At 48.2% G+C, this 23,470-nt stretch overlaps 11 protein-coding genes and 1 pseudogene across 11 annotated transcripts, besides 12 other annotated features; all 12 read right to left on the bottom strand.

The window, feature by feature from the left end:
- Window positions 1–100: 100 nt before the first annotated feature.
- Window positions 101–126: a microsatellite.
- A 446-nt stretch (window positions 127–572) lies between these two features.
- On the bottom strand, window positions 573–2,441 carry TraAM80_02323 (putative GUP1; the record flags this gene model as incomplete). Its single annotated transcript, XM_029379329.1, has 1 exon — window positions 573–2,441. The coding sequence occupies one exon, from the start codon at window positions 2,439–2,441 to the stop codon at window positions 573–575; it is 1,869 nt and encodes a 622-aa protein (XP_029240812.1).
- A 733-nt stretch (window positions 2,442–3,174) lies between these two features.
- Window positions 3,175–4,488, bottom strand: TraAM80_02322 (glycerol uptake protein; the record flags this gene model as incomplete). Its single annotated transcript, XM_029379328.1, has 1 exon — window positions 3,175–4,488. The coding sequence occupies one exon, from the start codon at window positions 4,486–4,488 to the stop codon at window positions 3,175–3,177; it is 1,314 nt and encodes a 437-aa protein (XP_029240811.1).
- Window positions 4,489–4,594: 106 nt separating this feature from the next.
- Window positions 4,595–5,017, bottom strand: TraAM80_02321 (glycerol uptake protein; the record flags this gene model as incomplete). The annotated part of the gene is made up of 1 exon (XM_029379327.1): window positions 4,595–5,017. One exon carries the CDS (start codon window positions 5,015–5,017, stop codon window positions 4,595–4,597), a length of 423 nt encoding a protein of 140 aa, XP_029240810.1.
- Window positions 5,018–5,480: 463 nt separating this feature from the next.
- On the bottom strand, window positions 5,481–5,852 carry TraAM80_02320 (uncharacterized protein; the record flags this gene model as incomplete). The annotated part of the gene is made up of 1 exon (XM_029379326.1): window positions 5,481–5,852. One exon carries the CDS (start codon window positions 5,850–5,852, stop codon window positions 5,481–5,483), a length of 372 nt encoding a protein of 123 aa, XP_029240809.1.
- Window positions 5,853–6,703: 851 nt separating this feature from the next.
- On the bottom strand, window positions 6,704–7,915 carry TraAM80_02319 (glycerol uptake protein; the record flags this gene model as incomplete). Its single annotated transcript, XM_029379325.1, has 1 exon — window positions 6,704–7,915. One exon carries the CDS (start codon window positions 7,913–7,915, stop codon window positions 6,704–6,706), a length of 1,212 nt encoding a protein of 403 aa, XP_029240808.1.
- Window positions 7,916–8,857: 942 nt separating this feature from the next.
- Window positions 8,858–10,282, bottom strand: TraAM80_02318 (uncharacterized protein; the record flags this gene model as incomplete). Its single annotated transcript, XM_029379324.1, has 1 exon — window positions 8,858–10,282. The coding sequence occupies one exon, from the start codon at window positions 10,280–10,282 to the stop codon at window positions 8,858–8,860; it is 1,425 nt and encodes a 474-aa protein (XP_029240807.1).
- A 41-nt stretch (window positions 10,283–10,323) lies between these two features.
- Window positions 10,324–10,353: a microsatellite.
- Window positions 10,354–10,538: 185 nt separating this feature from the next.
- Window positions 10,539–10,570: a microsatellite.
- Window positions 10,571–10,787: 217 nt separating this feature from the next.
- Window positions 10,788–13,376, bottom strand: TraAM80_02317 (putative protein kinase; the record flags this gene model as incomplete). Its single annotated transcript, XM_029379323.1, has 1 exon — window positions 10,788–13,376. The coding sequence occupies one exon, from the start codon at window positions 13,374–13,376 to the stop codon at window positions 10,788–10,790; it is 2,589 nt and encodes an 862-aa protein (XP_029240806.1).
- A 262-nt stretch (window positions 13,377–13,638) lies between these two features.
- Window positions 13,639–13,677: a microsatellite.
- Window positions 13,678–14,308: 631 nt separating this feature from the next.
- TraAM80_02316 (RNA-binding protein) lies at window positions 14,309–15,061 on the bottom strand (the record flags this gene model as incomplete). Its single annotated transcript, XM_029379322.1, has 1 exon — window positions 14,309–15,061. One exon carries the CDS (start codon window positions 15,059–15,061, stop codon window positions 14,309–14,311), a length of 753 nt encoding a protein of 250 aa, XP_029240805.1.
- A 427-nt stretch (window positions 15,062–15,488) lies between these two features.
- TraAM80_02315 (uncharacterized protein) lies at window positions 15,489–15,959 on the bottom strand (the record flags this gene model as incomplete). The annotated part of the gene is made up of 1 exon (XM_029379321.1): window positions 15,489–15,959. The coding sequence occupies one exon, from the start codon at window positions 15,957–15,959 to the stop codon at window positions 15,489–15,491; it is 471 nt and encodes a 156-aa protein (XP_029240804.1).
- Window positions 15,960–16,509: 550 nt separating this feature from the next.
- TraAM80_02314 (peroxisome assembly protein) lies at window positions 16,510–17,739 on the bottom strand (the record flags this gene model as incomplete). The annotated part of the gene is made up of 1 exon (XM_029379320.1): window positions 16,510–17,739. The coding sequence occupies one exon, from the start codon at window positions 17,737–17,739 to the stop codon at window positions 16,510–16,512; it is 1,230 nt and encodes a 409-aa protein (XP_029240803.1).
- A 221-nt stretch (window positions 17,740–17,960) lies between these two features.
- On the bottom strand, window positions 17,961–18,303 carry TraAM80_02313 (hypothetical protein; annotated as a pseudogene).
- An 84-nt stretch (window positions 18,304–18,387) lies between these two features.
- Window positions 18,388–21,069, bottom strand: TraAM80_02312 (uncharacterized protein; the record flags this gene model as incomplete). Its single annotated transcript, XM_029379319.1, has 1 exon — window positions 18,388–21,069. The coding sequence occupies one exon, from the start codon at window positions 21,067–21,069 to the stop codon at window positions 18,388–18,390; it is 2,682 nt and encodes an 893-aa protein (XP_029240802.1).
- A 309-nt stretch (window positions 21,070–21,378) lies between these two features.
- Window positions 21,379–21,415: a microsatellite.
- Window positions 21,416–21,596: 181 nt separating this feature from the next.
- Window positions 21,597–21,644: a microsatellite.
- Window positions 21,645–21,824: 180 nt separating this feature from the next.
- Window positions 21,825–21,855: a microsatellite.
- Window positions 21,856–22,677: 822 nt separating this feature from the next.
- Window positions 22,678–22,711: a microsatellite.
- A 271-nt stretch (window positions 22,712–22,982) lies between these two features.
- Window positions 22,983–23,022: a sequence feature (GA-rich).
- A 58-nt stretch (window positions 23,023–23,080) lies between these two features.
- Window positions 23,081–23,098: a microsatellite.
- Window positions 23,099–23,356: 258 nt separating this feature from the next.
- Window positions 23,357–23,384: a microsatellite.
- Window positions 23,385–23,445: 61 nt separating this feature from the next.
- Window positions 23,446–23,470: a microsatellite.

Here is a 23,470-nt window from a genome sequence, read left to right as displayed (position 1 = left end):
ACAGCCCCCATGTCCTCCCTCTACGTTTATATATATATATTCCATTTACGCTTATTATCCTTTGCAATGACCCCACATAGATATTTGTTCAACACCAAGCATATATATATATATATATATATATATGGAGAGAGAGAGAGAGAACCCCCAGACGTCGCCTCCATAATCCATATCTCAGTAAATAGTAGAAAAACAATGAAAGTTTCGGAAACGTCTTTGTTCCGCCCTCCGCGCAAGGCGGGAAGGGTTGGGGGTGAGTGATCCCTCATCTCACAATATGCCAGAAAAGTTGTAAAAAAAATTTTTTTAAGGAATATACTCAAGGACGTTTTTGTGAGACACCCGTGAAGCCACACCATTCCATTTGCAAGAGCTTAAACACAGAAATAAGCAAAATACCGACGCTATATTCCACTCCCGCCCATCCTAGAACCCTCTCATTATGTCTTCTCTCACCACGCTGCTTTGCCTCGCCATTGCACATTGATAAGTATGCTGTCGCAGTAAAGTAACAACAACAACAGGCGCATATATATACATATATAACACCCGGGTCTACCGTCATAAATACCTCAAATTATTTGTATGTTTTTCAAAGGCTGCTCTCCATCGCCAATCACCACAACGGCAGTAGCCGCCGCCTGGGCCGACCCCGGTGTCTTGTCCTTGCCACCTACGAGACCGTACTTGACGCGGCGCTGCTGTTCCTCAAACTTCTCCTGGTCCCTGTGCTGAATAGCTACAGTGGCTGCCAGATAAAAGTAAAACACCATGAGGAGGCGAAAGGACAGGGGAGATTCTGTCCACAGTGCCCTTACATTGTGTCGTGCTTTGTCAAGCCCAACGCCAAAACCCACAAGATTTGCAATAAGTAATTGCAGCATAACTGCGCATGCACCAATGGTGCGTATGTACCGATAGAGCAATGGACGTTGTTCCAACGCCACGACAATCGGCGCCCTTGAATGAAATACGACCTGCGTTAAAAAAAGTTCCACAAGAAAGCAGACACAAATAATACATGCCCAGTGTATCATCCAAAGCTCAATGTCGTGCCAAATGGCGATGAAGAAGAAGATGGGGAAGATGTTGAGGTGCTTCCTCTTGTTTCCGCCCATTGGTATATACATGTAGCGCACAATCCACAAATTAAAAGAGGCATGCCAATCTCGCCAAAAGTCTCGGATGCTCACAGTGTTAGAAAAGCACCGACGCATGTCCTCGGGTACGTCAAAACCGTCCAAGAGAGCAATAAACCGAAAAAATTTCCACACGCAGTTGAACTTTAGCCATAAAAAGACAAGAACAAGAAAAAGTACAACGGCCCGCCTGGAAAAGGAGATGGATGTAAACACTGACTCATTCATCAGTATTGCAACCACATAAACGTAGTGCACCGTGGCCGTCATAACTAGGAAACTAAACACCGTGCGTAGAGCGTAGCGTAGCAACGCCATTCTATCCATCCTCCGCGAAGGCTCTTTCAAGTACGATACATACGCGTTAAAAGAAGAAATGGGTCCCGCTATATAAAGTGGAGGGTAAAAAATATAACCAAGATAGCTCAGTAGATTGTACTCGCCCACATCAAGCGGATACTCTGTGCGAAACTTGTAACAGCGCAAGCCCTCAACACCTAAACCGAAAGATACAGAGCAATCTCTTTTGTGGGTGTTTAACTCACGAATCTCTGCGCATTCAATGCATGACATGTCATGCTTTTCCGTCGTTTTTTGACGTCGCTCCAAAGCTGCTACAATGGCCTCGCGCATGTCTGTGTTAAATGCGATCATACGAAGCACGCTCATGTTATAATGCACCGTCCATTGCATAAGTGGATCCACCATTGTGTCTAGAAACTCAAGTCCAAACCAGGCAAAACGGTAACCATCAAAGTAACTGTTAATAAAAAGGAGTGCGATATGTGTTCCCCACATAATCGTCATAAACAACGTGGAAGTCGTCTTCTGCAGCTTTCCCACAGCATAGAAATTTCCCAGAAGAAGAAAAATCGTAAACAAGAACCTCGGCCCACTGATACCAAAGCCTATCACCAAACCCGAAATAATATGAAGTATGTGCAACTGCACATACTTCTTCCCAGTTTCACGCCTCCGAAGTCGATGTGAAATGCAAAGAAAAAAAGCGAAGGCTGGAATAACAATAGGGAGCACCAGACTAAATTGATACCACTGTGTATCCTTGACATCCATACCATTTGAGCCTAAACAACAAAAGGGTGGCCACGCGGGTACAAGTGAGTCCGAAAGTAATGCAGCGTGTTGGCATGACACCCGCCCAATGTCAATGCAAAAAAAGTACACCACCCCAATGCAAAGCGTCCCGACGCAAAAAAGATACTCGATTGAGTTCCTCTTAAGAAATGGGGGATACATTACATTTCGGCTATCCTCCCTATAACTTCCGTCGCATTCGCTCATTGCCCACAAAAACTCAACACCTTTCTTCTTGCTTGGTTTCCCGCAAAGCCTTTGTGTGTCAGACAACGTCTAATATGCGCCTGGGTCTGGCGCTTTTCCTTTTATGTCTACAGCGAAAAAGGAGAGAAAAAGCAAGAATGGGAGGCGACAGTTTAATTCAAGGTGCGCCCAGCATCAACCACCAAATTTTTTTTTAAAAAAAAGTGATAGGACACGCACACAAATCAAACAAATACACTAATAAATTCAAAATGTGTTGTGTGACAACCGGGCATCTTTGAAGGTTCACAAAGTGGCAGTTACTCGGGAGCCGCAATCACCGCAATCCTCCGCGCAAAGGATATTAGAAGTTTTATTAGGTCAGTGAGAAGACGGGTCAACAACTCCATAAAGCTGGATTGCCTTTACATTCCAACACTATAACATATTAGAATCTAAATCAACCAATGAGTACGAAAAAAAGACATTTTCATTAAATCCACGGCCAACTACATAGAACCATATGGGTTTTCATTCTATTAACAAAAGTTCACAATACTAAATAAACAAAAAAAAACTACGACAATACACAAAAAGATTAAGTTATATAACTAGCAAACCACCATAATTGTAGAGGAGCCAGGTACACACGCACAAGTGTGCTTTTTCTAGGGGTACATTTGACTACTCATAAGCCCACTCCTTCCAAAGTTCACGCCTTAATTTTCTTTTCCTTCTTTTCTGCTGCACATTCCTAGGCGTCACCAAAAAGCTTATGCGCCTTTTTAAGCCGCCGCACCTCTGCTGCCTCCATGTCGCGGTTCATGATGCCCAATGCTGCGGCGCAGTACAAAAACAGCAACAACGTAACGACAAAGATAGGACTAACCATGAGTAACCCTTCGGAAATGACTTGGTCCATCGGACGCCCGTTACTTGTAGGCGCCTGAGAAGAGAAACCAATTAGGTTCGCGACAATCAAACCAAAAACGGTGAACAGTCCCCCAAAAGAGCGAATAAGACGTCGGTATCTTGAGCAGCGTAACCGCGCAAAGTATGGTAAAGACCATATAAAACCTACACAAAGCTCCAATACAAACATTATCAAAACACACATCGCCCATTTTAACAGATGTAGCTCAATGTCGTGCCAAATGGCGATGAAGAAGAAGATGGGGAAGATGTTGAGGTGCTTCCTCTTGTTTCCGCCCATTGGTATATACATGTAGCGCACAATCCACAAATTAAAAGAGGCATGCCAATCTCGCCAAAAGTCTCGGATGCTCACAGTGTTAGTAAAGCACCGACGCATGTCCTCGGGTACGTCAAAACCGTCCAAGAGAGCAGTCAGACGGTTAAGCTTCCAAATGAGACTGAATTTCAGCCACAAAAAAGCCAAGGAGTAGTATAAAAGAAACGCCTGCTCGCCAATGCTCAGCTGAAAAAACACTTCTGGATACAAACGAAAGGCATTTACAAAAACAAAATGCAGCATAAAGACTAGCGCTACGTACAGGTTAAGAGCTCGCAGGGCGTAGAATAACATGTGCCGACGCGACATAGCAACAGTGGCGTGGTGGCAATACGACACAAAGGCGTTAAAGGACGACATGGGTCCCGCCACATAGAGCGGAACATACAATATGTATGCAATGTAGCTCAACACATTGTATTCACGTGGGTGGCAAGAGCTCTCTGTACGGAACCGGTAGCACCGTGTGACGGAAGTGCCCTCACCGTGGTTGGCGTCTCGCATCTGTGCACACTCCACGCAATTCGTGTCGTGCTTACGTGCCGCCCGCTCCTGCTGGGCTGGACCGTCATTAAATGCCTCATACATGTCCATGTTGAACGCAATCATGCGGAGAGTATACATGTTAAAAACAACAGTCCAGCGGAACTTGCTCTGCCACATTGACTTCAATATGGGTGCTAAGTCCGACGTCAGTTCTTCGCCGTAAAGGCTAACGGTGAATAGCATTGTCAGCTGCAACAGCCACATGACCGCCATAAACACACGATATGAGAACTTGTAACGCACAAAGAGGACAACTATAACATAGTTCATTAATACAAGAAAAACTGGGAAGCAGAACGCCGGCCCATGAAGAAATGCAATGAAAAGAAGACCTGTAATGCTTTGGTAAATCTGAAGTGCACAAGGCCCATTGGTCCTACAAAAATGCCTGTCGAACCACACAAGACCCAATTACAAAACAGGCGTAGAACGGGAGCAGAAGCCACAGCCATCGGTCCAGGACTGCCCATTGGCCGTCACCTCGATTGTTGTAACCAACTGAATTGAAAGGTGGCCGCGACAACCATTTCCATCGTGGTGGTTGAACGTTAAGCTGCTTAGCATACAACCGCGAGGCTTCCGACAAGACACCAAAGCCGTAAGAGACAGTACCTACCATAAAGACACTATACAAGATATACTCTACAGAACAGCGGGCCTTTAAGTGAGAAGAACTGTCCCCGTTTGAAGATTCTTTGGAATCAGTCGCCGACATCCCCTTTTTTACGTGCAACACGGTAGGCAAAGCGAGTTGTGGTTCAACCCGCAAGAGCATCTGTTTTGCCGTGTTGCCGTTCATTTGCCTCCACTGCTTAACTTCCTAATATCTTTTTGCCAGGATGAAAAACGCTGCGACTGTATACACTACTGCATGCGTCGTTACAAGTAAATGTGGGGGGAAAAAAAACAAAGCATGAAGCAGAATAGAATCAAAAGGACCGTCACAAACCCTCACTCCTCACTCCTCAGTTTTCCGTCCACCCCCCTGTCCTTTAATTCAGTAAAAATACGGGACACAAAGCATCCCCAACCGCCAAAAAGGCATCAGTCAGCAGAAATAAGCAGACAATTCCTTCAATTCTCTCGTTTTTCCCACGCATTTTTTCCGCTATGCGGTACGAAAAATGGAAATACGTAGGGCGAAATCGATGCTGCGACTGAAACATCACATAGGCCAAAGTGCATGTGTGAAAAACAAAAAAAAATTAAATAACGGGGAAAAGATAAATACAATATTACACAATCTCCCTGTGTAGTGCCTGCTACGCCCCTTGTGCTGCCACTTTCCAATGCTTTGGTGTCCCAAGCACACGCCACAATGCACAGAAGTTCTTCCCTAAACATGGCGATACAAAATTATGCGGGTTAAAAAACACAGCCGTCAGAAACGGCATCCCTGCGATGCAGTGTGCCAACAAACCTTCCTCGCTGGGTAGAACGTCTGCATGAACGCCACTTTGCGCAAGTGTGGTGGGTGTCAAACACGATTTCAACATGACTCCACCCCTCTCCAGTGATGACAACAGCGCGAGGGACGGGAGGACGCGGTGCGCCTGCCGTTTGTTTTGAATGTGAAGGGAGGTCCACATGTGGCGCGGCAGACCTGCGCTGGCAAAGACACGACGACCAAACATGCGACAAAGACCACTACGATACGCGGCGACAAATATCCCCACGGCTACGAAGTGGATTAAAAACAAGAAACAGAAAAAAAAAGTGAATACAAAAAAAAAAACAGCTATGCGCCTGGGTCTGGCGCTTTTCCTTTTATGTCGACAGCGAAAAAGGAGAGAGAAAGCAATAATGGGAGGCGACAGTTTAATTCAAGGTGCGCCCAGCATCAACCACCAAATTTTTTTTTAAAAAAAAGTGATAGGACACGCACACAAATCAAACGAATACACTAATAAATTCAAAATGTGTTGTGTGACAACCGGGCATCTTTGAAGGTTCACAAAGTGGCAGTTACTCGGGAGCCGCAATCACCGCAATCCTCCGCGCAAAGGATATTAGAAGTTTTATTAGGTCAGTGAGAAGACGGGTCAACAACTCCATAAAGCTGGATTGCCTTTACATTCCAACACGATAATATTTAGAGAAAAATATGGGGTAGTGTACAAACAAAACAGGGTGGCCAAAGAAGCGGCGCCACAACGCATTTGGACCAACCTGGTCACACGTTCCTTCCGCAAATTTCTGGGAGATGAGGAAGTGTGTTGTCGTAACCGTGCAGTGGATCACACGCCCCATCGTCAGCAGAGCTTGGAGGAAGATAAGAATGTAAAAAAAGTAAAAACGACATCACCCACACTATAAATCTACGCCCAGCATGTCGCTTAAGTAATTGAGCAGATAAAATAGAAACCAATAAACTCCATGACGCTTCTTGATGCGTCCAAAACGTCTCAGCACTGTTCGCACCGCTCCGTTCCCGACTCACAATCACGACACGCAAGAGCCACAAGTATGCCGCTCCACACAACCGCTAACAACCAAGAAAAAAACGTCGTAGAAGACTCAATAATAATTTGTCCTGTGTACGACGCATATCCAGCCCCCAAGTGCAGCTCATTAAAACCCATAATACTAGCAAACAACAATCTTGCATACCTGTATGTGACCCAAAAACTACGCAGCTCCAAGGGCAATATAAAGTCCGTTTAATAAAAAACATCAGTGTAAAAGTTATTTTTAAAAACGTACTGGAAAAAAAAAGTTCCACAAGAAAGCAGACACAAATAATACATGCCCAGTGTATCATCCAAAGCTCAATGTCGTGCCAAATGGCGATGAAGAAGAAGATGGGGAAGATGTTGAGGTGCTTCCTCTTGTTTCCGCCCATTGGTATATACATGTAGCGCACAATCCACAAATTAAAAGAGGCATGCCAATCTCGCCAAAAGTCTCGGATGCTCACAGTGTTAGAAAAGCACCGACGCATGTCCTCGGGTACGTCAAAACCGTCCAAGAGAGCAGTCAGACGGTTAAGCTTCCAAATGAGACTGAATTTCAGCCACAAAAAAGCCAAGGAGTAGTATAAAAGAAACGCCTGCTCGCCAATGCTCAGCTGAAAAAACACTTCTGGATACAAACGAAAGGCATTTACAAAAACAAAATGCAGCATAAAGACTAGCGCTACGTACAGGTTAAGAGCACGCAGGGCGTAGAATAACATGTGCCGACGCGACATAGCAACAGTGGCGTGGTGGCAATACGACACAAAGGCGTTAAAGGACGACATGGGTCCCGCCACATAGAGCGGAACATACAATATGTATGCAATGTAGCTCAACACATTGTATTCACGTGGGTGGCAAGAGCTCTCTGTACGGAACCGGTAGCACCGTGTGACGGAAGTGCCCTCACCGTGGTTGGCGTCTCGCATCTGTGCACACTCCACGCAATTCGTGTCGTGCTTACGTGCCGCCCGCTCCTGCTGGGCTGGACCGTCATTAAATGCCTCATACGTGTCCATGTTGAACGCAATCATGCGGAGAGTATACATGTTAAAAACAACAGTCCAGCGGAACTTGCTCTGCCACATTGACTTCAATATGGGTGCTAAGTCCGACGTCAGTTCTTCGCCGTAAAGGCTAACGGTGAATAGCATTGTCAGCTGCAACAGCCACGTGACCGCCATAAACACACGATATGAGAACTTGTAACGCACAAAGAGGACAACTATAACATAGTTCATTAATACAAGAAAAACTGGAAAGCAGAACGCCGGCCCATGAAGAAATGCAATGAAAAGAAGACCTGTAATGCTTTGGTAAATCTGAAGTGAGGACCATCGATCTATGTTTTCTGATCCACCTCAAAATGTCAACGTATATGAAATAAGTTTGGGAAGGACAGAAGCACCAGTGCGCTTGAAGCTTTTCCATTCAACCTCAGCATTGCCCATCCCCACGGAGCCTATTGAAGCCATAAATGTGAAGATCTGCTCCATGCGGAAAAAAAATAAATTCCCCACATTTTCTTTTTATGGTGCAGCTTCTACCATAAAAAGCGTCCCCCCCCCCCCCCATGGATAGCATCAATACGAAGCGCAAATGCAAAAAAAAAAGCAATTCAAATTCACGTAGCGTGGGTCGAGGACTTGGGTGAGATTACGGTCCCCTTTAAAGTTCTCGCGGGTGGGACCACAACTCAACATCCATCAACCATCAGGATAAGCCACCATCACTGCTGCGGTACGGTGTTAAGGCGTCGACGTAATCTTTGCCGTGGGAGGTTTCCAATAAGAGAACCTAATATCCTCTGTCGTTGTTTGTTTCATTTACTAATCTATTCTTTTGGTTGTCCAAGTTCAAAACCGAGTCACACGCTTCCTCTTCTTCTTATGTATGCACGTGTTTAGCCACGCGTAGTAGACAAACAATGTCGTTTTGTTTTTCATAAAAAAAGGTGAATACAAAGGCAGGTACACGTCGATCAGAATGAGTCACTTAGAAACAGAGAGAACGACGGCGCCTTCACGTTAACTCACAACTCCCCGTTCTCTTCCTCCACCTCTCCTTGTCCCTTTCTTAGTCTGTTTTGCTTTGAATGTTCAGCAGCAAACTCCCAAACACAGCGCTGTTTGTCATTAATAACTCAAATTTCCCGCGTCAGAGTCTAAAAGTATATTGTGCTTCTATAAATATGTTACGCGCGATGACTTGCTATGAGGTGAGCCACCTCCTCTTTCATGCACGCCTCCTCCTCCCTCTCCACTCTTGGCATTTCCCCCATGCGCTTGATTTGGCTGCTTCTCTTTGTCTTGCGACCAAAACGATGCGGCCGCATTGCAGCTGTGAAGAATACAGTCCACCACGCACCTCGTAATATAATCATTCAGTACCGTCTCACATACGCCTTCCACCACTCTCCGCTCCGCCTCTCTACTGGCCGGCGTCAAATGCAAAAGAAGATCCTCGTAGCAGTCTACCTCACTGGCTATCCATTGAATGTAGCGTGAGGGTGGGCACTCGGGCATCAGCGGTTCAGCCAGTTTTTTACCAGGCGCGTCAAACAGCGCCGAACTACACAACTCTGGCTGAGCCGCTGCGTATATCTTGGCCAGGTAGGAGACACAATTCAAACCAGCTTGGAGGCTTTCGCGACGTTTCAATGGTTTTGCCGCCTCCCACGCAATGTATTCTTCTAACTCTGGATCCAATAGCTCTTTTGCGGTTGGAGATTGTGAATGATCGTGCACTACTTGTGAGGCTTCAGAGTCAAGATGATTTGCAAAGGCGTGCATTAGACACCGCATCACTTGCTGCTGATCGTCACATTCGCCAAAGGTAGGCAAGACGGTCTCTGGTTGTGCTGCAACTTCTCCAGCACAAATATTTTTGGCTGAGTTACCCATAAAAGCATCTACGGCTTCCCCTTCGACATTAGGGGTCGCCACATTGTCATACTTCATTGTAATGCTTTCCTTGATGGCCGAGACAGCATGACGGTCAAGGACTTCTTCTGGTGCTGACGCAAACGGCGTGTACACCTCCGGTGACAAGCCCTGAGAGTTGGACTCACTCTGCGGCGTAAATGAAGCCGGCACGAAATGCGGTGGTGTCTTCTTCCCCGCCGTGGAAGTAAAACATGTTGTAGCTGCAGTAGAAGAGGTAGACGCAAATCTGCATGACATCAACCTTTCTTCTGTATCCACCCCATTCATGCATTCCACATTATCATCGTCGTCACTATCCTCCAGTTGAATTTCAATGACATCCGCATCGTCGGCCGCCATAAGGCTAAGATAATCGACACGCGGGCTGCCGCGGCTTGTGCCTCGCGTGCCCCTCGCTGCGGCTGGACCCTTTTCATCCTCCTCCTTTGGCTGTGGCCGTGGCGTCGATGCGCCTGGGAGCGTTGAGCACCCTTGCAGCTGGTGCAGATATCGGAATTCCAGCTGCGCCGCCCGCTGGCGTGAGCGCTCTAGAAACAGACGCAGGGCGTCATCGCCGACCCTCGTAGTTTCCCCACGATCACGGTGTGGGCCTACACCGTTCGCCCCATTCCCCGCACAGCACGCTCGGAGCCGCCTTGACGAACAGGCAGAGTCAGTGTTCATTTCCTGCCCTCTGCACCGCACCCACGTGCAGCAAAAAAAATGATAGATAGATAGATAGATAGATAGATAGAGAGGAAAACAACGTCACAACAAAAACAAAAAAGTGATTGCGGAGAATCACAGCGCCAGCACGAAACGACAAGAAGGCAAACACGCACAAGCGCACCACCGCCATTTATCCACGAGTTTCCTTCCTCCCCACCCCGTATTTCTGTGCACTATTTTCCCCGCGTTTAAAGCATGTCCGAATCAAAGTAATAAAACAAAAAACAGCAAAAAAAAAACAAATCTGTAGAAACACACAAATCAACAAAACTTCAAAAAAGGCATTAATAAAGAAAAGTATAAACCATTTAAAAACATCCCACTAAAGGCAAACTTCAAATCCCACGCAAAGATAGCTTGCACCTTGCCTATTCTTCGAAGACAAGACGACGAAAACTGATCACGTTTCCCTTTCCCCATATCCTTCTTCACGACACCACACAAATACCAATAGATACATTCATTCAGTGCGTATCCTCGTCCTGGTATGAGACGCCCGAAGAAAACGGAGGGAGGGTGGACGCCACAGCAACACGGTTGTGTCATATTCACCGCCATCACAGCTTTTCTGTTGGCTTTTATTTTGTTGCTGCTGCTGCGTCATTTCTAAGCGAAATCCTGTGGGGGGAGAACGGACACGAAGCTTTTCTTGTGTCCGTCGATGTGCACGGTGTAAGCGATCAGCTGAGTTTCTCCTCCTCCCAGAGGAATCTAAGACCGTGGGGGAAATGATATTACCCTCGTCAACGCCAACAGCACCAACAGAGGTAGGAGAAGAAGAATAAGAGGCAAAAGATTTTCTTGCATGAAGAAAGCTGCCTTGTTCAATAATCGCAGCACTCTGAAGAACTGTTGATAACGGTGGACGTTGCGACGCTTTCCTTCTTGTCATGACGTTTAACAGTTCAATGAGGTGTCGATGAAGCTTTCCACATGAGCTGCATCGTGTTCCACGACGCTCCTTCACTGTGTGGGCTCCCCTGACAACCTTGAATCCCTCTGCCAGAGGGGTGAAAAGATGCAGCAAATGAATGTTACTGCCACCTCCGCTTGATGGCAACCCAGAGCGAATGTAGCGGCCTTCCAACAATTCATCACGGCAACGCCAGGCACGGGGAACAGCAAAGGTTTTTCCTTTACTTTTATCCCCCTTGCCCTCATCCACATTAGGTGTAGAAAGTTTCGTTTCCAGTGAGGCGGAGCGGATGTAGTGTCCCTCAACGAGCTCTCGGTCACAGCGCCAGGCGTTAGGTACAAGAAACTGCAGTTGCCCCGTTGGTTCCGGGTCATCCGCCACATGGAATTGTGTTGCGGTGCCCTCCTCGTCGACCCACTGCGCCCCCAAGGCTTCCGTGTGGCTGCGCGGTATCTGACCCCCTGCTTCACACCCAACGACAAGGTGCAAAAGCATATACTGCAGCGTCACCCCCAGACTGTAAATGTCTGCCTTCGTATCATACATCGTGGAGACACCCTTGTGCACGTGTTTAACAACCTCGGGAGCCATGAACGGAGGACTGCCACACCTTCCTGAGCCTGTGAGCTGCCCCACACCAGTGGCAACCCCAAAATCTGCCAACTGTATGCGCCATCCCTCGACCTGCGGCAGGTAATCAATGTAAACTTTCCGAGGAGACTCTCCGGCAACATATGGCAGGCGGTATTGTCCGCATCCCAGTGGCACCACCAATGTTGCGGGGGGCTCATCCATCGCATTGGATACTTCTGCCTCTGACGCTGGTGTCGCATGTTTCTTCTCGGATCCATACCGCAGCGCTTCTGTCGTTGATCCCTGAAGAGTCGCTGGACATTCAGAAAAAAGGGCAAATTCCACCGAGTCGCCACTGTCACTCAACGTGTCACTTGGCTTGGAATCCTCGCTCGGGCTCAAAGGTATAGCTTCACTCGAAAAAGTTGTGCCACTTCCATCCGAACCCTCTCCACGGGATGCCTCACACAAAAGGGAGGAAGACTGCAGCGCGTATTGTGGTGTCCTTCCCACTCCACTGAATATCAACACATTTGAAGGTTTAATATCACGATGCAACGTCCTTAAGGTGTCATGCGTGTGGCGAAGTGCATTGGCCAACGCGTACACAATGGCGACAATGTCACGCTCTGGAACTGCAAGGCGAGCGGGGAATGTAAGGGATGCTGGCAAAAAATTTGAATTCGCCTTGGCAGATTCCTTCTCTTCAGCAAAATTATTTGACGGATGGGTGTGAGTTGCACTGCAATCATCGTTGCAGGTGAATGACGAGGTGCCTTCACTGGTGCTTCCAGTTAGTCCCTGGTTACCGCTGATGTCATCGATACTCATTTTTTCAAATGCCATTGTGCCAGCTTCCACCGGTAATTCAAAAATTGAAAAGTACGTACCAGCCGTCGCTTCATAAAAGGTTTGTCTGGCCTTGTGAAGTACATAGTCCCCTAGTGTACCCCCAGTGCAGAGTGAGAGACACAAATCAACGTACGAGGCTCCTTCCAGAATTTGTTGGACCGACAACTCCTCGCCTGTGTTTGTGTCATCACCAAACGCCATCAGTTGTCTCTCATTCTTAAGGCTTGTAAGAAGCGTCCCATCCCTGCTAGTGCCTTTGCTGTCGCTTGAGAAGTTCCAAAGGTCGGGGGTCCGTTCTTTGTCTCTCTTTCCAAAAAGAAAACCCCAACACTGCACGATGTTTGGGTGTGGATGCATGCGAATACGTTCCATCACCTGGAGTTCGCGTAGCAACAGCTGTCGGAGGGAATCTCCCTTACCGTCACTCGCCTCGGGGATGACCACGCGCTTCACTGCCACAGCAGCACAGGCCCCAAGAAGAACCGTTGTTTCCATTCTATCACCGGCAGCTGTCATAATGCGCTTGCAGCACGTCCTCCGCTCCTGCAACCAGGCGAGGCGGACAGTGCCGAATGCCCCGGAGCCTATGCAACATATACATTGCGAAGACAAGACAGGCAATAGATGAGCAGAATAAACAGTTTCCTTCGCTAAGACGGAGAAAGGACGATCGCCAAACACATCACTGGGAGCCGGGGCACGCAGCATCGCGTCTTTCGGAGGTCTACAGACGAAGCAGACTGCGAAGAAAAAAAAAAAAAACGAGGGGGTAAGAGCCACTTCAGCGTGGCACCACGTGAGAAGAGTCAAAAGAAACTTTTGCTAACAGGCACCACACAAGAGGCTTCACCACCAAAACAGCAATCAGCAAAAAAAAAAATCTCATGGGTCTACCGGCCTCGTTGACGCTCCCCAACCGTTAGAGGAAAAACAGCCTCACCGGCCAGTTTGCACACACAACAAGAACGACAATAAAGAAGGAAAAAAAAAAGAAAAAAAAGAAAAAAAACGCCGTCCACCCGTGTTTGTGGCAGCAAGTGGTCGAAGCTGCTTCGTCTCACGTTCGTTGCGCCGTAGTTAAGGCAATCTCCGTTGTACGCGGGGACTCCGAAAGAGTGTCAAACGGTCCACAGCAAAACGAGGAGCTGACTGCACTCCACCATACGTCAAGTTAAGAGGGGGCAAGGGTCAGATGATAGGCAAAGTAAAGGATAATCCAAAGGACAATAGAAGAGGGCGCCTTGATGGCAAGAAACATCTCCTCGCCCCGCACACGCCAGCAAAAAAAAAAACAGGTCGTGGTATTTTCCATGGGACTGTCCAACGACACCTACACCTACACGTTTCGCCGTTGAACCCAAGTGACCACATGCTGCATGCATGCCGTAAGTGCAGAAGCAAGTCCACGCTTCCTCTCTGGGCATGCGCATCTGGCGTCTCTACACCAAGGGAACCCCAACAGCGCGCCTCCTCTCTCTCTCTCCCTGTTTTTATATTGCTATTCCTTTCGCATCATCTGTAAATTACACTCTTAACCTCTCTTTCTCTCTGTTCCATTTTGTCATTTGGGTGTGGAGACTCTTTCCTCCTTCTTCCTGTTGCGGTTTTTATGCGTGCACACTTGTTGCGTTTACTCTTTTTTATTTGGGAAGGGCCCTCGCAACCCCGTTTTCCATCACAAACATCAACTCCCGTCCAGCATCATCCTCATCGTCACTACTTTCCTGCGGCGTTGCTGACCGGGTACGTTTCCTGTTGGCCTCGTCTCCATGAGGCACCTCTGCAGCTGCTGTGGAGGCACCAAGGATAGATGTGCTTTGATGCTGTTGTGGTGTGTAATGCTCTTGGGGTGGAGGATAGGCACTGTTGGCATTATAATAACCTCCAGATGTATTCACCGCCACCGCCGCCGCACTTGGATCCTTGTACTGTGACGAAGAATCCATTTGCGCAGGGTAGTACATATTAGCCTGGTATTGCTGCTGCAGCTGTTGCTGTTGTTCTTGTTGTCTTAGTTGCTCAGTGTAAAACGCGTACCCTTCATCTGTGCCGCCGTGTCCCGCGGAGCTCGTAGCAGCCATGTCACGCCACACAGTGTAGCTTCTAATCAAATACTGGTAGTATTCATGATATTTGTGTTCTGGAGAGGCAATGAAAGCAAAGTAAGGATTAAACTTTGTCCGCTTAACCAGCAGATGCTGGTATCGCGCCCCATCGCAGGAGAACACCACGTACTTAGCCGCAAGTTGAATGATCTTGTCCTGGTGCTCCGTGATATCGGGGGGGCGAAAATCAATGGTATTTTCCTCCTCCGCCGATGGCTGCTGCGGCTGGGAATAGTGGTAAGAGTCAGCCGCTTGGTTGGCGTAGTACGTGTCGCCTGCGTAGCTCATCACCACCACCCTCTCGTTATCGCTCCTTCAGCCTGCCCCACCCGCAGAAACCTTCCCCTCGGCTACATTGGTCATTGAAAACAAAAAAAAAGTCAAAAAAGGAGAAACAAAGAGATGTAAAGCAAAAAAATAAAAAGATTGTAAGATACCGCAGCCAGTGCCACAAACACAGGGCTCATTGTACCTCCTTCACACCATTGTGTCAGTGAACAGTTTTATTCATTGCCTGTGTTTCTTCAATGAACCCCAGCAGAGCGACTAGACAGCAAAAAGAACAACAAAGAGATAATTTGTGCCCCAGTGATCCCCCCTACCACCAACAACACAACAGAGCCCCACTTCACTCAATGAGAAGGCGCGTACGTTGCTGTACAGACTAAACTCCTCACCGATTCATTTCCAAATGTGGCGCTCACTGCAGATGTCATCATGTATCATTCTCCATCCCGTGGTGCACGGTGCTCGTGTAACACCTGTAGCACATCCGGAAATCCCAGTTGTCTGCCTTGATCGCCACGAGTTGGCTGCGCACCGGATAACCACAACGATAGCAGACAAATGTTTCGGGTTTTCCACCCATTTGGTAAAGTTGCAGGTTGCCGCGCTTTCGCCAGGCGTACATGGCGCCATCAGCTCGTTTTCCACCAAAAGTAAAGTCGTGCTGCGGCCGGGTTCGAGTGTCTCCAGGGAGATGCGAGAAGCGCGCGTGTTCCCGCTGCTGCGTTGGTGAGCCGCACTGAATGCCGCCGATGCGACGGTGGAGACGGTGATGGCCCTTTGGGAATTGAAAGAACTTGCGTCTATTGAACTGTGGGCCGGTCTGGTACTTCTGTCGAATGCTCTTCGCGGCGGCACGGCGAAGGAGGAACCCGCCGACACCGCCGTGTATACTCGCCATGGCACCCCCTTTTCAGAAAAGGAGAAATAAAATAAAAAAAGAAAAATTTACCCTTGACTCCCCTCCGCCCTACCCCCTCGTTTTCTATCGTCACATCCTTCTTTCCCTCCCTCTTCCCAGCGGGTTCCGTCCCTCGCGGCTCCGTCACCCCCACAACAGCAAGTAGGAAAAGGAATTCACAGCTGCCTCACATCAGTCGAGCTCAACAACACACATCCCTCCTCCCCAACACCATCACCCTCTTCTTTTCTGCGCAATACAAACAAGTCAACATACACATGCGCAAGAAGCACTACAGTGCGTTCAGTAGCACATTAAATAAACTGCACTGCTCCAGGAAACGCCTAAGCATTTTTTTTTTTCTTTTTCGACCCAGTCTTCATATTTTTCTTTCTCTCTTTATCTGTTACATTTCAATGACAAAAACCTACGCCTCGGGAAACATGCAGCATTTTGAACACCATCTTTTTTCCTGTAAATCCTAATGAAAACCTTCTTTTTTCCTTCACTTTAAAAATAGATATCGTTTCCACCTCTCCTGCTCACAACATCAGCACTCATATATGCGCCGTATACAATCTACCGTTGTTTTGCGCTTCGTCAGCGGGCATGCACCATGTGTCCTGGTGTGGTCTGTTAGGCACGGATAACAACCAACCACACCACTTATAGTGCACACTGCAGCATTAGTGACGCGTCGCCCGCACACTGGACATATGCCAGGCTGTGGAAGCGTTGTTCCTGAAGGAACTACCACGTCCTCCCCCAGCACCGGTGGTGGAGGTGTTGCAAATTCCTCACCGCCTGAACCTGTTAATGTGAGTGCCGAACCTCCTCCAGCAGCACTACCCGCGCCAGTGAGCTCTAGCAGCCTGAATCCAACAAATAAGAGGATAAGAAATACGCGTGCTAAAAGAAGAGCCCGTCTAGCTCGTGGGTTCGCCGCAGCAAGTTCATCATCCATTGTAAGACGCCGCAGAGCAATACCAAAAACACGATGAAACGGTGCAATGTACGGCGTCAACTCCAGAAGGAAAAGTATCTGGTACAATAACCTCAAGCCCCCTGATACTGTGTAAAATATAGGATACAATCGCGTTAATAACTTTTTGATTCGAGCTCGTATTGGATAACGATTCGCATAAGCAGTACGCATAACGACGACTTCAGGAGAAGAGTCAGTCTGGCGAGTGTACCATTTGGCGACAAGCTCATCCAGGTAGGGTTTAGCAGTAATGAGAAACAGTGTCACGCACCGTTGTGTGTTGCTGATGGGACTAAAACGGAGATGGCCGTAAGAAGCACCCTGCGCCGCTCGCATCTCTCCTGCTGTAAGCTCATCGTGCTGTTGGGGTGGTGCCGCGTCAGAGAAGGCATTCACTGCTGTGTTGGCTGCCGCATATGGCGTCTGCAAGGCCTTCTCCTCCAAGGAAGGCACAGGGAGGGGGCCTCGAATCCACCACGACAGTCTCCCCTGCGACGCATGTTGCTTCGATGGCGATGCAATAGAGCCGCGGCGAAGGCCAAACAACATCTCTGCAAATGTGGTGTTGGCATAAAAAAGAAGCCGGTACTCCATCAAAGACTGCAAAACAAGCCAAATCTCAGCATTCCAAGACAGAAACCGGGCCGCTACATCGCATTTTTCTGCTAGTAACAGATGAGCAAACTGGAAGGCCTTAGACAGGGACTTGTTGAGGGAGTTCACGAGGGACACTTCCACTAACGTAGGAAGCGGCGATGCAGTGTTAATCTGCGAGAGCAGATTGCTTTCGAACATGCTTGCCTGTCAGTGCAACCTTGGAGAATGCGTTGTGTCTACTGCTCGCCTCAGCAAAACACTTAGACCTCTCACACAACCGTTACAAACTCAACGCGTTTAGTTATTTCTCCTTTTTTCAGTTGTTGTTTTTTTTGAAGTACTTTTTTTTCTTGCCTTTTCCTTTGAGTTTTCTCTAACTCCTTCTAACGGTCACTCCTCTGCACCGCTTGCTCCTACACCAATAGCAGATGTAAAGAGGGAAGGAAAGGGAGATAAATGAATCCCTCCGCTTTTTCCTCTCCGTCAACGGCACGGCAAAATAAGCGCAGACAGAACACACAAGAGGAAAAAAGAGAGAACATGCAGAACGGCAAGCGCACCACAGATGTAGAATGGAGGGAAAAAAAGGCGTGCAGACAGACAAACCCACCAAGACCCCTGTGCGTATGCGTGCGTGCGCAGGTGGCGTACTTTCTTTCACTGTTATTAACGATAGAAAGAGAAAAAAAAAAAACGTGAGACTTATCGCTCACCACCACCCCCCACCCCCTCCCCACTTCTGTTGCTGCAACCTTCCGCAACCAAAACCCCCTCCTTTGAAAGGGGAATGATGGTGGGTGCGATGGAGAGAAGGCGTCCAAACACAAAGAAGGAATCGCATATAAACTACAGGGCAACCACCTCCATTAACTCACGTCGCATAAGTGAACACACACGATGCACCTCCGTATTCCACTCGCCCACGATGTGTCGATAGCTTTCCTTACTGTCACTCTCCTGCAGGGCCAAGACACAGTGCAACAGTGTCAACCGCCTTGCATGTAAAGCCACTTGCCACGCCAGCGAAAAGTTGCGCTGCGCATTACAATTTGTCTCATTGGCAACAGCAAAAAAAGATTCATCAAAAGTTTCTGAGACAGACGTGGGTGTTTCGCATGAGTGCAGCTCTGCCCGTTCCGACTCATTGTATGCCATTGCAAGAAGGTAGAACAACTCCGCGGCAACACCACTAGTGAGGCCTACATACCGCCTTACATGCTGCAAAGCATCCTTAAACATGCAAGTGGCCGTTAACTCGTCCTTTTCCGCTGTCATGGCAGCCACACCACGAAGGAAAAGCAAAAACACGTGATTAGACGGAGTCCACGCAGACCTCCTTTGTCGAAGGCCACGTTCCCCGCCGTATTCTCCGCTTTCATCTTCAGTTGCAGATGCCGCCTCAAAGCTTGTCTTGAGGGCCTCCAATACGTGCATGAGAGCTGTGGCGCAACGATGCCGCTGGTGTACAGTAAGGCTCGTAATCGTGACTCCGTCATCATTGAGGTGAAGTGCTGACCCCACACGGGCCGCATGGGAAATCGCAGCTCCCTTCGCAAGCAGCACAAGCAACAGCGTGGACGGGCTACAGAGGCAAACAGCAGCTGTATTTAATGCTGCCGCCTCCGCGGCAATTACGTGTGCATATGGCAATCCCACATCAAACCCAGCTGTACGTTCTTCATCATCCTTCTCAGAGAGTCGCTTATGCTCACCCGTCTCTGTGCCCTTTGAAGCATGACCTTCACATGAGAGATGCCGCAATGAAAGCATCGAGGTTAGCTGAGAGACGATGAGATGGTAGTGCGCCCGTAGACTTGTCGTGTGCTTGTGGAACACCTCCATGTAGCGACGCAGCTGGTGAAGGTGTCTCACGCCCTCCACCAGCCACAATTGCGAGAGCGCATATGTACTCATTGTCACAAGTGTTGCACACTTCAGCATCACCAAAAAACGAATATCAGCCGAGGGAGAGCTGCACAGCAAACTCTTCAGTGTGTTGTGCAATTCGTGGCAGTGAACCGTCTCTGTGGTTAGAAGCGTCAACTGCTCATCAATGCAACGTAGTGTACGTCCAAACAGAGAGCGCACCTGATTATTCTTACTTAGACGATTTATATCGTTCTCTGCGTACACCTCAACAGGGGAATTTGTTTGCCCCGAGGTGAGAGGCAGTGCTGCCTCGGTAGCCGTAGTACCCATCGCAGCTGCATGCATGGCCAAGTAACACTTTAATGCCGCTAACAAGCCATCGGAAAGCCAGCGCAGTTTCCCATTCAACGGCACACCTCTCTCATCCATCGTTGCTTGACATTCGGCGGACACCGATTCACTGCGCTGCCGCTTCACACGTCGCAGCCTATCCCACCCCAACGGGCCCCGGAGGCCCACAGCCAAAAGCTGCATCATACACTGCAGCTCGGGAGAGGCACCAAATATCACTTCACACCGCTGCATATGTCGCTCCGCCTCTATAACTTGTTGATCAAGGATCAATGTGGCACAGTAATACTGTGCCAGTACACGCGCCGCCGCCCGTATGGAAAACGAATTCGTTGGGGAAGAAAAACACAGTGAGCTACACTTTCTGCCGATTCCCATATCAAGAGGACGCTGCTCCAAGCCACTGGATGTGGCGTACCTTGCGTAGTCCTTTGCATGGTAGAGTAGTCGTTCCATGGCGTGTGCACGTGTAGCATGAAGGACCGCCGTGCTCGGCGTGCAATTTACTGTAGCGACGGAGGTTGTAGTGCTCACAAGCTGTGAGTAATACACTCGACAGAACTCCACGGAGAGAAAGGCATCACAGCAGCGTTTTTCTTCCCTATTTTGGACCTCCGCCACAGTGTCGTCTGTGAGACTCGTCGCCAGACCAGCAAGTAGTGTGTGGAAGGCAGTATTGCACCACTGCTCAGCCGCCTCGACACACTTTACCGCTTGTGTGTGTCGCATCCGACGACAATGCACGATCGCACTCAACGTGTATGCCTTTACAACTAACGCCACTGGCACAATTCTGCCATCGCCATCTTCCTCCTCCTCCTCAGCCTTCGCCCTCTCCACTTCTGACGATTCTTTTCGTTCCCTAGCAGTGACGGCAGCACTGTCGCGCTTGCCGCTACACCACAGTAGCGGGGAAACAACGACGCCCTCCAAGTAGCCTCGGGAAGACATCATCGGAGACAAGACGGAATACACTAAATCGAGCTGCGCCATTGTTACGGAGGGCGCGGCATTACCACGCCCTGCACTTTGTTTCCTTCGCGGCAGCTGCAAGGAATTGTACAAAAGCATTTCAGCCGCACGCACCCGACACAAAATTTCCTCACGACGGTAGTACGGTGGAATGATGGTTGGGGCTGCAATAAGGGCATGCAACGTGACAAAGGCATGCAGGCAATGACCAGCTGCATACAGCTCCTCCGCCACCTCAAAGTAGCGGTGTAGTGTGGGAAGGTCCATCCTCGTGAGTTGCAGGTTCCGGTCGCTGCCGTCTTGGAAGGACTCAAGGCGTTCTGTTTGGTCTTGCATGCGGTATTAGTTGCATAAAAGAAAACCACACAAAAAAAAAGCCGGAGGGAAACATGCAAGGGGGCATGCATCGGAGGAATGCACCCATGTCACCCTCCCAGAGACGCACACAGCCACACAGGCATATCACGTTAACCATGACGTATTGGGTCGGCAAAGGAGTGGAGATAAGGCAGCGAGTGAATGGGCGACAAGTCGCGCATCCACCCCATCAAACAATTAAAGAAGATCGGCACAAAAAGTAAAGGAAATAAAAAACACCGCTTCTAAAGGAGTTCACTGCATGTTGTATAAGCTGCAGAAGCCAGCAAAAACAAAAAAAAACACACGACAAAAAAAAAAAAAACGAGCAGACATAACATACCCACACAAAACACTAACCGTAGCTGACGACATCTTTCTTTCGCTGAACGGTGCGAGAGGAAAGAAAATAGAGCAAAGTAAACTGTGGAGATGGCATGAAGCAATCCACGCCAGCACAAACCAACAAAAACGCATGAGCAAACGGCAGGAAGAGGATGTGTGGGACAAAAAAAAAATGCATCTACAAACGAAAAAGCAAAAACAAAAAACAACGGATAGAGAGGAATGTGAAAAAGCTATCCTTTAAAGGACACAAACAGATGCAGAAACAAGAGAGGCGCGCCACCAACAGGACACCAAGGTGCGGCCCTCGCCGTTTTCCGCCAGAACGATCACGATCCGCTCCCCCCTCCCCTCCTTCAGCTCCACTACGAGGCCCTCTCCTCTCTCTCATATATATATATATATATATATATATATATACTTCCTTTTGCCAATGTGACTATTTCATTTGACCGCAGCGTGAGGTATAATAGAAGTTCATAGCTTCTCCCCTTGTTTTCCATCTCATTCTCTCCTCGTCGAGTTACGAGCCCGCTCCCGTCACTGCCGTCTTCCCCCTCCATGTCTCTGACCACCCGCAATAGAACCAAGACCTCGGGCTACCGAAAAGCAACGAAGCGCACGCATCCACACAGGCAGAGTAAAAGAGGGAAGCCTTCCACAGGCGTTACCAACAGTACCGATGCAAAAACGATGAAGACGGGGGTGACGTGCACGGCAATGGCGTCGCCTAGCGCACACTAAACAACAAGTGGTGCCCTCCTCTCCACACACCCAGCACCGAATAGAAAATACAAATAAGTAAAAGAAACAGGAAAAACAAAATTAATTAATAATAGTGGTAATAATACGGCGTGCCTAATGTTAAGTTAGAAAACAAACAATACGAAAAAAAACCGTGCGTAGAGTCCAAGTAGCAACAAACACATCAACCATTTACACACCCACACACACGGAAGGCGAGGCGAAACTACGGGGCGACGGCAAAGCAATTAAAGTGTCGCGCAAAAATGCCATTCATTGCTGCCTCAATCACACTCCCGCAATTTCTCTTTTGCAACCATATTATTCATCTCGTATGTGTCTTACTATTTGTGCGCTTCCAGTAAAGACTCACAACACGAGGCACACATACACGCCCTCAGTCTGAGTGGGAGGCGAAGAAGGGAGAACAAGGAGTTAAAGATGAAGAAGAACGAAACGAAAGAGCCATTTAAACTATCGGTATTTTCTCCCCCGTATCAAATGCAAATGCACACACGCAAATGAACATTCAGCCTTCCCCCCCTTCCCCCTTCCTCGTTTACCCGCGCGTGTGCCCTTCCTTCCCAGGCAGACCATCCTCGCGCCACGGTGGCTGTTGGGCGTTCCCGTGCCTCCTTGTATACCTGTCCACGTATACACAACTCCCCCACCCACACACACAAAAAAAACGGAAACAATGGTAACAACAACGTCTGTAAGGGTAAAAATAACGGCAAATAACACACAAAACAAATTTCACTGTTGTCTTCATAGATGAAAAACACATTCATCTACATCCCACATCTCCTTTTTCTTTCTTCCTCTCTTCTGTTTTTTTTTCTTTTGTGGGGTACCCTTCGCCGTGGCGTGAGGTCACATGCAGTCGCAACGAGACAGAGAAATATATATATATATATATTCTTTAAGCAGAAAAACAAAATCGTTGAAAACATCTTCATCCGACTCTCAGTACGGACCTTTTTGTGGATTTTACAACCGTACATGCATGAGGTAAATACACAACACCCCTTGTCTTCCTCGTCCTCCGTCAACTGGAGCCGATACAAGAATCAAACCAATAGTGCAGTACCCCCACTTTTCCGCATTCCTTCACTTGCATGACAGCGCGTACTCCCCTGCCCTCAGCTAATTAAAAACCGAGCAAAGAAGTACGTCCTATATATATATATATATATATATATATAGTAGTAGTTAGTAAAGTAAAGTAAACGTTAGTTTGACATAGTGTAGACGACGAACGAACTAATATATATATATATATATATATATA

This window comes from Trypanosoma rangeli, assembly GCF_003719475.1.
Source record: "Trypanosoma rangeli strain AM80 chromosome Unknown Tra_15.4_contig_00052, whole genome shotgun sequence".
Lineage (NCBI taxonomy): Eukaryota > Euglenozoa > Kinetoplastea > Trypanosomatida > Trypanosomatidae > Trypanosoma > Trypanosoma rangeli.
Note: the sequence above shows the minus strand (reverse complement) of the source record. Positions and strands in the feature narration are given on the sequence as shown.